Below are 12,879 nucleotides of genomic sequence, written 5' to 3' on the forward strand. Positions count from 1 at the left end.
CCAGCGAAGAAGTGAAACTTGGAGAGGTTTTGTTCTCTTTAAGATTTATTGTATAGAAAGAAAAGCATTGCCCAGATACATTCATATGCACTGTGCACTGTTGCCTACCTTCCAGTAGGTTTGGTTGAACAACCAAACGGTGGCGTCTAAGAACTAAGACTTTGACACCTTGTTATTCAAATTATTATTATTATTCAGATGAATTGTCCTCTAAAATGGGAGGTACAGTAGATTTCGATAGTCATGATGCATCACGGAAAGAAGAAAAAAGAGAGATTTCAGAAAGCAGCTTTTTCCATGCTTACTGCAGCTCAGTGACTGAATCCCATCTCATTTGACAGAGATAAAGATAGATACAGAGAAATAGAGTCACATGCCTGTAATCGTCCCTGGAGTAACTGGATGATAGATATATTCTACATTCACTGTGTGACTGTGCATTTATTCTCCACAGGGAGTTTGTAAGCGTGTGGCTTTAAAGATTTTTGGGTTATGTTCTGCTGGGATTACTCTATCTGATAACTTTATGCTTTGCACCCGAACAGAAAAATAAATTGCTTGTCTGCGAGCGCCAGTAGAAGGGTGCGTAATCCCTCTCGTAGGCTGTAACTTTTTCTATGAGAAATTGAAATGTTTTGTTATGTTCTCAGTTTTTTCTGATTGCTGTGCGAGAATATCGCATCGTATGTTTCTAGCTGACGAAGGGTGTGTGTGTGTGTGTGTGTGTGTGTGTGTGTGTGTGTGTGTGTGTGTGTGTGTGTGTTACAGTGAGAGAAAGAGAAAGAGAGCAAGAGAGAGAGGTCCATCAGTTTCACACCATAAATCCACAACCTTTAAAATAATACATTCAGTTAAACTTTTGACACCTCATTAATTGAGTGTGATTTTTATCAACATTTCTTAACAGTGATGATTAATTTAATTACATTCTAATTGAACATGCTCCTCCTCGCCTTGATGCTATCATCTCTCTCTCTCTCTCTCTCTCTCTCTCTCTCTCTCTCTCTCTCTCTCTCTCTCTCTCTCTCTCTCTCTCTCTCTCTGTCTGATGCTTTTTTTGTCTGGCTGCTACTGTGTCTATTTATAGATTATGATGAAAGAGAGGAGATTCCAGGGGACTTTGGAGAATGAGTGGGATTAGGAGAAGAACTCATGGAATCGGCCCATTCCTAGTCATTTAGCTCAGCATTTGACAGCATTTCAGCGTGTTTGCTGAAGGATGTCAGGGAAACAAATAAATATAAATATATATATCTTGGTCCTAGATCTGTTTCAGCTTGAGCCATCTCCTTAGACGATTGTTGTCATGCCAGCCACGATCATACAGTACAATACAGATCTGGGACCAGGCTAGTCCCTGAAAGAGGAAAGAGGTATGGTGCCTCTCCTCGCATCTGTTTCTTTCATTCCGTAATCTATTCAGCGTTTTCAATATTCTCTGCCTGCCACACACACAGTGCCTCCTCTTCTCCACAGGGACCTGGCAGTATGATCACAGTGGCATAGTGAATGCGTTTTAAAAGCACCTGCCCCCTGTGCTGCTAAATATACCCGGACATGCATGTGAAACACACAGGCTACAAGCCATTTGCGAAGGCGGAACAGGGCACAATGCTTTTATCTAACCTGAAACACTGGTGTTAGGAAGAAAAAACAAAAAGTGATTAAAATTTCATCAAGCTGAATTGTGTCTTTGTGAGGCGTGATGTAAGCTTCAGATCTCTGCAGGATGGTTGGATTCAAACCTCACAGTGGTGATAGTCTCCATCAGATCCGGTGCCTTATGTGTGCTGTGTGTGCTGTGTGTGTGTGTGTGTGTGTGTGTGTGTGTGTGTGTGTGTGTGTGTGTGTGTGTGTGTGTGTGTGTGTGTGTGTGTGTGTGTGTGTGTGTGTGGGCGCGTGCTCGTGTCTGTGTGTGTGTTCTTGCTCCACCATTCAATCAAGAGCGGAGTGGAGCGGAGAGAGGAGTATTTGATTTGAGAGAGCTGCCCCCGATTTTCACACGGAGCAGGGTGTGTGTGTGTGTGTGTGTGTGTGTGTGTGTTTCTAAGAAGACTCCCTGCCTTGCTCTAATGGTATCTCCCCCCCCCCCTCACTAGTTCTTCACCCTTACTTTATGAAGTCTCTTTTGTGATTGCAGGTTTTACTGGCCCTCATAAAAACATCCCATTTGTTTCCTACTCCCCGTTGGCATGCTGACAATAGGGACAGAGCATCAGAGGGTTCTGATGCACACACACACACACACACACACAGACACACACACACACACACACACACACAGACACACACACACACACACACACACACACACACATATGCGCTCGTGCGCACGCACGCACGCTCGCACACACACACACACACACACACACACACTCACACTCACACTCACACACACACACACACACACACACACACACACACACACACACACACACACACACACACACACACACACACACACTGCTATCCACACAACTTCTCACATCAAGTTAGATAGCACTGCTACAGTTGTTTTTTTGTCCCCTCGGGGTGCGACCAAAAAGAGGTGGTTGATTAATCCCTTATGTTCTGATTCTAAATGGAGCTTTCTCACCCCTCTCTCTCTCTCTCTCTCTCTCTCTCTCTCTCTCTCTCTCTCTCTCCTCCTAACCCCCCCCCCCCTCCCCCCACCCCCCGCCCTCTCTCTCTCTCTCTCTCTCTCTCTCTCTCTGTCAGGTTGCCATGAGTCCTGTTCAGTGTGCGGTGGGCCAGGGCAACAGGAGTGTCTGTCGTGTTCTGACCCAGCCCACTTGCTCAAAGACGGACTCTGTGTGCCAGACTGTGGACCTGGATACTACACTCAAGAAGGCACCTGTTATGGTAAAAAAAATAAAAAACATAATAACCAAAATGTCAGCTAAAAACACTCTCTATGAACGGCCTTGTGCTATGCATCATTCATTTTCTTCAGATCAGTTAGCATTTCATTTATACGGGCTGTTATAAGCAGTCAGGAACTGTTATTAATGTGTATAGCAGCTGCTCTATTGATACAATAGAAGACTTATTATTATATACATTGCACACTGTTGGTATCATCAAATCTTCCAATGTTACTGTCTGTCACGACAACATCATCATCCAGTATTAGTGCTTTGTGCTCAAGAGGAGAAAGTATAGACAAAGTTAGGCAATGTTTCTTTATTGCCATATCGGGCTTGATTAACACAGTCTTTTGAGACAATGAAGTCAGCTCACCGTGCTACGTTTGAGAGTTCTATTCTTAGTGGTGTACTTGGGGGGTGAAGGCTTTGTTTAGGTTTTTATTAGTAACCCACCAGAGTTTACTTAGTTATCTAACTTCCCAAGCATGCCGAGAGTGGCAAGTCAGCAAACTGCGTTAGCAACAAACCGAAAAAACAAACAATAAAATCACAATTACACTGCACAGCTGCTAATGAGGATCTGAAGCTCCTTGAATAAGCCCACATGAATATGTATTGTTTCTAATTTAAAAAGAAAAGAGTGGTAGCAAGCAGCAAAAACAACCCCCCTGTGGGTTTATATACTGTACTGTAGGAATAGAATGGTGAAGCTATTCTCAGGCTGAGATGCCTCCAGGGAACTACTTTTCATATATCTGATGTTGAAAGTATCTGTAAAAGCATGCAATTTAGTCAGCTTTAGGGCTTGGCAGAACATTAGGAACCTTCCAGATAAAGGTCAAACGAATAGGAACATGTCAATCAGGATAGTCAGAGTGTTCTAGAATGCCAGAGGTTGAGAGAGCTTAGGGCTTCCCTTGCCTGGCTCTTCCTGTTTAGTGTTTCCATTATACTTGTGGTGATTGCTGCCTTTCTTGTCCCCTCAAGCATACTGTATGAAATGTTTTTAGTTAGTGTCTTAGTGGACTCGTTCTAACATGTTGGCATTTTGAATGTTTGGGTATATTGACTGCGTCTTTGGTACGACTCTATTGTGAATCTTTTGTTTGGAGTCTTTACTGAGTTCAGTGCCGAGATATGTTTGACTGAAATTCCACACAGAAGCACATACTTCCTGTTGTTGAAATGATACATTGAATATTGTTTATATAACAATTACATTTTTCAATTGATGATGTATATATTTCACAATAAGCGCTTCATATTTATATGTGTCATATATTGCAGCCTGTGATTCATCCTGCGCCACCTGTTACCCTGACAACCCCAAGTGTATGAGCTGTCCCCCTGGCTCCGCCCTGCATTATGGGAAATGTATTTCCCACTGTCCAGACCAGCATTATCTAGACAGCTACAGCAGGTGCAGAGGTAAGAGTCTCCTCAGAATGAAACAACGGTAGTTGTCTTTTGGTATCAGATAAATGTGAAAACACACAGCATGCTCACTTTATTTTTAATTTAATAAACACACCTTCACATACAGTGCCTTTGGAAAGCATTCAGACCCCTTCACTTTTTCCACATTTTGTTGTGTTATAGACTCAATTTAAAACGGATTAAATTAAAATAATTTGCCATCAATCCACACAATACACAATAAATGTATTAAAATTGAAATACAGAAATACCTCATGTACATAATTATTCAGACCCTTTGCTATGACACTCTTAAAATTAGCTACAATGCAAAAATGTCATCAACAAATCACTCAATAAGTTGAATTGAGTCCATCTTAATGCAAGGATAATAGTTCATGTAATTTTGGAATTAATATCTTTGTTTTTATAGAGTCTCTGATATGCATAGGAATCAATTACACGCTGTGTGGATCAGACATTTTTGCATTTTAGCTTATTTTAAGAGTGTCATAGCAAAGGGTCTGAATACTTATGTACATGAGGTATTTCTGAATTTCAATTTTAATAAATTCACTGACATTTCAAAAAACATGTTTTTGCTTTGTCATTCGGGGGTATTGTGTGTGGATTGATAGCAAATTCTTTTAATTTAATCCATTTTAAATTGAGTCTATAACACAACAAAATGTGGAAAAAGTGAAGGGATCTGAATACTTTCCGAAGGCACTGTATGAACAGACACACACACCCACGCGCGCACCCACCCACCCACCCACCCACCCACCCACACACACACACACACACACACACACACACACACACACACACACACACACACACACACACACACACACATGATCTAATACTTTCTCTTTCTCTCTCAGCATGTCACAGCTCCTGTGCAGCCTGCTCTGGCCCCTCTGTGTCCCAGTGTTCTGTGTGCTCCAGGGGTGTCTCTCTCCACCAAGGCCAGTGTGTGGAGGCCTGTGGAGAAGGACTCTACCCTCAGGATGGTACCTGCCACAGTAAGACCCCCCGCCACCCCCCCCACCCCCCGTCCTTTTCAACAGCTAACATCTATTATCTAACACAATAAGTCTCAGCATGTTTGGCTTGCAACCCCAACAAAATATTGGTAAAGACTGCCGACCCCCCCCCCCCCCCCCCCTCCAATTTCAATGATTTAAACTAGACTATACAAACACGACATCAACAATTGCATCCACTCTTTTGAAATAGAACCTTTCAATGTGTGCAGGGTGATTTTTGCCATTTCCCTACTTGGTTTCAGGATGAGATTTTGTGAATGTATACTTGATACCATGTGCTTATTTCTCTGCATCTACGCCTCTGCAAATCTCTCACTGCTGAAGAAAATAGACTTGAAGCGTAAAACTAGTTGCTTCTAGCTTGCTTCAAGCGAGCCTCGCTTCGTAGACGTGCTGCTTTCACTTGCTGTCTAGCATGTTTCCTAGATCACCGTGAGTTTTAAACAACGGCTGACAGTACGGAGACATTACCGAGTTGTGCCGGCATTGGTATAGTTTGGCCGTGAGGGAGAAGCTTTCTCATGCAATAGAATGCCTGTGAAAAGAGGCTAGGTAACCATCAAATAAAAGGAAAATATCACTTCTCCTTTCGCTCCCCGTCACCCATCTGCTGCAGCTTTGTGTGTGAGCGAGTGTGCCCCCCCCCCCACACACACACACACACACCCCAACAGCTGAGAGGGGGAAATCGATGTCTTGCTTTTCATGCATCTCCAGACAAAACACCTCAGAAATAGGCTACCGAATAAATGAATTTGATGTCTCAGGTATCTGTACATGTTTAAATCTCATTATTCCTGCACATCTGAATATCAGAGTCGGTTACCTCTCTACCAGCCAGCATCACATTCGGCATGGCAACTGAATAACAGGCGTGCTAGATCCAGGGGGAATACCTCAGTTGGAGAGAGTCAGTGAGTGTGTGTGCCGATCTGTGAGATGAAGCATTTGTCTTTTAGTGTGCCTACAGTCGGTCTCGTGTGTGTGTTTTTATGCGGCAATATGTGTGAGTAAACCACGTTACCCTGTCCCCCGCAGACTGCCATCCCACCTGTCGAGCGTGTGTGGGTCCCCTCTCCTCAGACTGTGTACGCTGTCTCAAGCCAGAGGAGGCTCTCCAGCCACAGAGCAGTCACGTCAACAATGGACTGTGTGTGGCTGGATGTCTTGCTCGATTCTACCAGGACCCACAACACACATGCAGAGGCAAGTACACAATGATGGTCACGTGACATGCACTCTTGGGTTCCAAAAGGGTTCTTCGGCTGTCCCTGTGAGAGAACCCTTTGAAGAACCCTTATGGATTCCATGTAGAATGGAAGCGAAAAGGGTTCTTCCGCGGGGACAGCCGAAAAAGTCTTTATGGTTCTAGGTACAAGCTTTTTTTTCTAAGAGTGTAGCCTTGTGTTGAAATGTATCCAAAATAAGTCCTACAGTATGTACTGTACTCTTCCGACACCTAATTTATTTTCCCCACATATCAGTAGTGCCCATATCTGTGGCTGAGCAACAGAGTTGAATGATAGCCGCTATCTCTGACTAGCATTGCTAGCCCTTCCAGTCACCGCTGCAACCTATCTTTCAAACCACTCACCAGCTATCATCAGGGAGGAAGACTAGTGTTTATAAGACAAAAAACGCCCATCAGCTAAGTCCGTTTCCCACAAAGCTGGAGATAAATGCTAGTCACTCACACCCTTCACCCTGTTTACCATCACTCGACAGCTGGATTTGACGGCAGTTAGCAGTTAGCTATTGTGGTAATTGCAGAGTAAAAACTCTGGATTGAGTGGAGCTTCCTGTGAGTTTGACTGTACTCGTCTTTTCTCCGAAAAGAAAATCCTGCCCCTTTCTTACAGTTTTAATTCAGTTGTTTATATGAACGCTTCCCCCTTCAATTCAATTCCATTCTAAATCCCTTTATGTAACAGAGGAAAATGAAATGGAAATCCATTCTATAACATGTTGTTCCCCTAAGCAAACCACTCTTTGTCTACTCATAACATCCCAGAGCCTCAGATTCAAACACAAACTAAATACATACAGACTTGTTTGTTTTCTTTACCCTAAACCCAAATGAAATGAAGCCCCATTGAGCTATCTTTGACTGCCTGTCTTTGAATGCCCTTTAAGAAACAATTAGAGCTTGATTAATTGGAGAGTAAGTCTGGGTTTCAGAGACTTTTCTATCCTCTGTTGGACTCGTTGCGCTCCGCTGAATCTTATTTTGCACGGGGCTAAGAGAGGGGGTATGGGTGGGAGCCTGTGTCAATGAGTTTACTGTCAAGATGCAGTCTACAAGGGCTTGATATGACCAGGACTTCAATGGATCCTATTGTGTTTTGAAGCATGCTCAGACAGATCCTATGCTTCCTCAAGGCTACTGTCTGTGGGGGCGGTGCGCACACACACACACACACACACACACACACACACACACACACACACACACACACGCACACAGACGGACCACATGCAACAGGTGAAGATTGTTGAGTGAGAGATGCATAGACACACACACACACACACACACACACACACACAGACGGGGGGTAGAGGCCGGGGCTAGGCTCACCTCTGCTCTGGTGACAGATCGGATGTCTTGCAGAGGAAATTCCAACCTGTAAATCCCTCTTTTCCATAGTCAACACATGTAGACAGAGATGCTCAGTGTTGGGGGCTTAACATCTTACACACACACACACACACACACACACACACACACACACACACACACACAGAGACACACATGCACACACACTGTTCAGGTTCCTCTGCCAGAAGTTGTACTCAGTCACACTGACCCTAACCCTAACCCTAACACCCCTTCAAAACCTTTTAGAACACAACAGGGACTGTCATCCATGAACACGATCAGATTATTTCGCATCAGCGCACTATAAAAAGGGGTGTTGCATGCTTTTTTGGACCCTTGTCAGATAAAGTCAACGAGTGACTTTGAAAAGTGCAGGAATCAATATGCGCTCCCTATCCGGCGACAAATTGAATATCCGAGATGCAATAAAAGAACGCATGCAGGCGACCGGTCGGTGTCTATCTTTCTTATTCTCCCGCTTCCAGCTGCTGAAGGCAGGTTGACAGCAGTCCTATTTAATATGCCTCCAGCTCAATGCTAGAAGGGGGTAAACTCAATTACGGAAATAGATAGCCTTTTTCACTCTGCTGACAGCTTAAGCTGCCAGAATAGACAAAAAGAGGACAAGGTCTGGAGAGGCTGTCTCTGCGGATGCCACTGTGAGGGATTCTGTAAGTCCCTATCCTGACACTGACGTCCCCATAGAGCAGCGTAAAGGGCATTTTCACACACTTACGCAGACGCACACACACACATGCACGCACGTACACACGCACAGCGGTGTAAAGGGCACTTGCGTGCGCACGCACGCACACACACACACACACACACACACACACACACAACCTTGAGATCAGCGAGGGTAAGAGACAGGCTGTCTACTGCCAGTCTAACTCAGGGGTGTGTACACTAGGCTTAGATGTACAGCACAGTGAAGGAGAGGAGAGAACAGGCACACACACACACACACACACACACACACACACACACACACACACACTGTGATTATAGCCAGTCTGAATGCAATGATAACTCTCCTGTTGTCCTATATTCTCACCAGTAGTTACTGCTAAGCTGTCAAAGCATTCCATCACTGAAATTCTGTTTGTGTACTGACAGAGACATCAAATGCTGATTCCTTTCCAGCTGAAATGGAAAGATGTCTAGTACTGTACCCTCTGGGATAACCTCTCTCTCTCTCTTTCTCTCTCTTCATTCCCTTTATCCCAGAATGCCACACTTCATGTCTGCAGTGCACAGGCGGAAGTGCCAACAACTGCACTTCCTGTGTCCCGCCCTACATCCTCCAGGATGGCCAATGCGTCGCCAGATGTCCCCAAGGCTTCCACGTCCAGGACAACTCCTGCAAAGGTGAGAGCACTTCTAACACAACACCCTCCAGCTTGCTATTGACAGCAGTATATCAGTTTGTTACCTAGGCAACCACACGCCACCACCTCACACACATAAATCAAAGAAAGTGGAGAGGAACGTACCTGAATTTGAATTTGAAAAGCTCTGCCGTAATACCCTATTTGTTATACTCTGAAGATAAAACAACTCTAACACACAGGATTAAAACGCATTTGAAGTGAATTAATACGGAGCTTCGAGCAGTCGGAGAAACAGTCCTACTTTTGTCGCCCTTAGCATAGAAATGCTGTGCAATTTGTTGATATGATTCATTTTTTCATTAAGGCATATCAAAAAGGTATTCACAGAGCGTTTTTACCCACCGGGTTACCTTGAATTCTTCCAGGGAAAATTACCATTCTCGCCAAGTCTACTGTAAGAGCTTAGGATGAGAATGCATTTTAAGTTGCTACAAAAAAGTCATTTATTTCCACAGTTCACACGTATGGGGCAAAGCCTCTCCCTTTTGAAGAATCAGAGGTACTTAGAGTTAATCACCAACAGGGGCTTAGCAGCCCTTCTTGGCTTTTTCCTCATTCCCCTAATTTAATGAAATTAGCGAAAGGCCACGATTTGGTGTCACTTTAATCTTCAATTCATTAGCAAAGTCTGGTTTACGATCCCCAACCTCATTTGCAGTGAACTGGCTTTTGTGACCGTCTACATACAAAGTTCTCGGTTATCTCCAGTCTACTGTGAATGCATGGTGGTGCCACACAGGGTCTTGAGGACCACACGTTTAAGTGGTTCTCACAAAGATTAGCAACTTCAGGGGAGATTGTTGAGTCATAATATGTAAAATTACCTTATCTCATATTCAAATACATGAACTCCTTGCTTATCTAAAAGCAATGGTGATTATACTAATGCTGTGAATTGATGTTCAGCTGTAGTGAAACTGAAGTGACAGTACTCTAACCTCTCCCTCCTCTCCTCTCTCTCTAACCTCTCCCTCCTCTCCTCCTCTCCTCCCTTTGACCCTCCACTTCTCCCAGCATGCCATCCATCCTGTCTGGAGTGTTCGGGCCCGTCACAGGCGGACTGTGTGGCCTGCCCCCCCCTGGCCAACCTCCACAATGGCTACTGTGGCACCAGCTGTCCCGAGGGACAGTACCTCCACGCCGCAGGATACTGTGAGGGTGAGTGTGTGTGTGTGTGTGTGTGTGTGTGTGTGTGTGTGTGTGTGTGTGTGTGTGTGTGTGTGTGTGTGAGTATGAGTATGTGAGTGTGTGCGTCTGTGTGTGTGTGAGAAGTTAACCTGTTGAAGACCCCTTTGGAAGGAAACAGATTCTCATTATTACAGCGTAAGCTTTTTGTTGTGGTTCTATGTGGACGATTCTCTCTCTTCAGCCACTGTGTTATGACCCATTAAGATGAGTTTAACCCTATGAGTGGCAGGTGGGACCACATGGAGGCCAAAGGTAGGGAATACAGGGGCAATGTGGGCTGAAATGGAGGTGGTTAAGTCGTTTTCTGGGTAGACATTTTATAAAGGTGTCGGCTGCTGAACTGTGATTACAGAAGATGTAGAGAATGAGGTTCACCTTAAGGATGCTACAGTGACATTGCAATTGTAAACAAAACATAGCTTTAAAATGTGGTTAAAACTCTATCAAAAAATGATTTTCATGATCTCATGGACTCGGTCTATGAAATTGAATGAGAAAAAAGTGTTGTGGAGCCCACTGTGTTATTTTAAATTACAGAATTGACACCTTGAAATGAACTTAGTCACAGAGGGGAAGGAAACTTGAGGAAAGAACTTGCCAATGTGATGAGAAAGGTTATTTATAACCAATCCACTCTCTCTCCCTTGCTGTTAATTTGAAAAGATGATAGTGTCTTTGCCAAAGAAAAGTGATAAACTACCCTACACAGATGAATTGGGAATATGAGATTCAATGTGCGTGTGCACAGGCCTTACTATCACTATCTCCCTTGATTGAATTTGAAATTAATTCTACCTATCTGAACTCCCTGGTGCTGATAAAGCACTCCCCCCTTAGGGAACCAACACAGCCTCTGAGTGTGGAGTTGAGGGGGTATGTAAACAAAAGTGAGCAAAAATATATCCATTTTAATTACATTTTCATTTTACTGTTGTGTTAGGGGGGGGCGAAAATGTAATTAACCCCCCCCCCCCCCCCCCCCTTCCTCAATCTCAAATTGATTGTTCTCAGACAAACTTTTATGTTAATAAAAGATGCCTTGTGGCACTTATGGGGTATTGAAATACTGTGTTCATCTTTTCTGCATGGCTTGACACTCATATCACCCCCCCCCCCCCACCACCACCCCCTACCCACCCACCCACCCAAACACCCCCCTCAGATACCCACCGAACCCCCCCAAACCCCCTTCACTTCTTACGCAACTTTCTAATAGAGTAGGGTTCATGTTCTCTATAATGACACTAGGGTGACACAGAAAAAATGGAATTGGATGGCTTATTATTAGCTGTCTCTCTCTCCCCCCCTTCTGCTCCTGTTCTTTACTCCTGAGTTAGTTACTGCATGGTTGATGCAATCGACGCACATTAGATTATTAGTTCTGACATTCTAGCCAATTGAGGCTGCAAATAGCACTAGTGCTTTCCTCAAAACGATTCTCCCTCTCTCCCCCCTCTCTCCCCCCTCCGCTCTCTCTTTTGATGCATCTTTTATCTTTGCCACTGAGCAGAGACGTGTGTGCTTAGCAGCGGGGGGTATTCAGATTATAGTTCTTTCAATTGAGCTTAACTAAATGTGCTATTAGGATCTTAAAGCAGCTACACATGACATATACACTGTGCAACAGCATATGGCTTTAGAATTCTGCAGGGATTGTGGAGCGATATTGTTTAAACCGAGGAAGGATATACAGGAAATAAAGGTTAAAACAAACTCACTTATATTCTGGAGGCTTTTCAAGAAGATAAAGGGGGACTCACTTATATTCTGGAGGCTTCTTAAGAAGATAAAGGGGGGACCACAAGACCTCAAAAGACATAATTACAGTACTGAGCTACATGACTAGAATTCCCTCCTTTTCGAAGTTGTAGGGGTGCCCCAAGGTGCTATTCCCAAACCAGTCTACTTTTCAGGAAAAAAGCCAATTGACTCTCTCCTGTTGCAAGGTGACCCTGAAACTACACTGGGATTATGGTAAACAGGTCTTAAACGCTTGTTTAATATTTAATGGATCAAGCGGGAATAAATTCATGGGCTGCAATCTCTCCCGGCTCAGTTTAATCTTTGACGGGGCCCTCCTGTGTATCTCTCTCTAAATCTTTCATCAGGCCTCACTCTTTAATAGGAAGAACCAGCATAGTCTAATTGCAATCATATATTTATATAAACCACTGCTCTCTGTCCCTGAAGCTGTCTTAGCATTCAACACCAAAGCTATTCGTTGTAATGGTATGAGTATCAGTTTGAAAGTGTAGAATGATATACAGTACAGTACATGGCCTGCCTGAGTGTTTACCATTTTTTTTAGACATTGTTAGAGGTTGTTTGTTTGAGAACACTTTAGAGTGCTGTGTGACGTTCACACG

General features: G+C 43.9%; 1 protein-coding gene across 1 annotated transcript in view; it reads left to right on the plus strand.

Moving 5' to 3' along the window:
• The window catches only part of fras1 (Fraser extracellular matrix complex subunit 1), a gene marked incomplete at its 5' end in the record, with an annotated part of 133,067 nt that overhangs the window by 56,611 nt on the left and 63,577 nt on the right, over positions 1-12,879 (plus strand). The window contains 6 exon segments of the mRNA XM_083673255.1: positions 2,719-2,862; positions 4,155-4,295; positions 5,171-5,311; positions 6,374-6,541; positions 9,162-9,302; positions 10,340-10,483. Coding sequence (XP_083529381.1) covers positions 2,719-2,862; positions 4,155-4,295; positions 5,171-5,311; positions 6,374-6,541; positions 9,162-9,302; positions 10,340-10,483 — 879 coding nt within the window.

The sequence above is a fragment of the Argentina silus genome (assembly GCF_951799395.1).
Source record: "Argentina silus genome assembly, chromosome: 7".
Classification (NCBI taxonomy): Eukaryota; Metazoa; Chordata; class Actinopteri; order Argentiniformes; family Argentinidae; genus Argentina; species Argentina silus.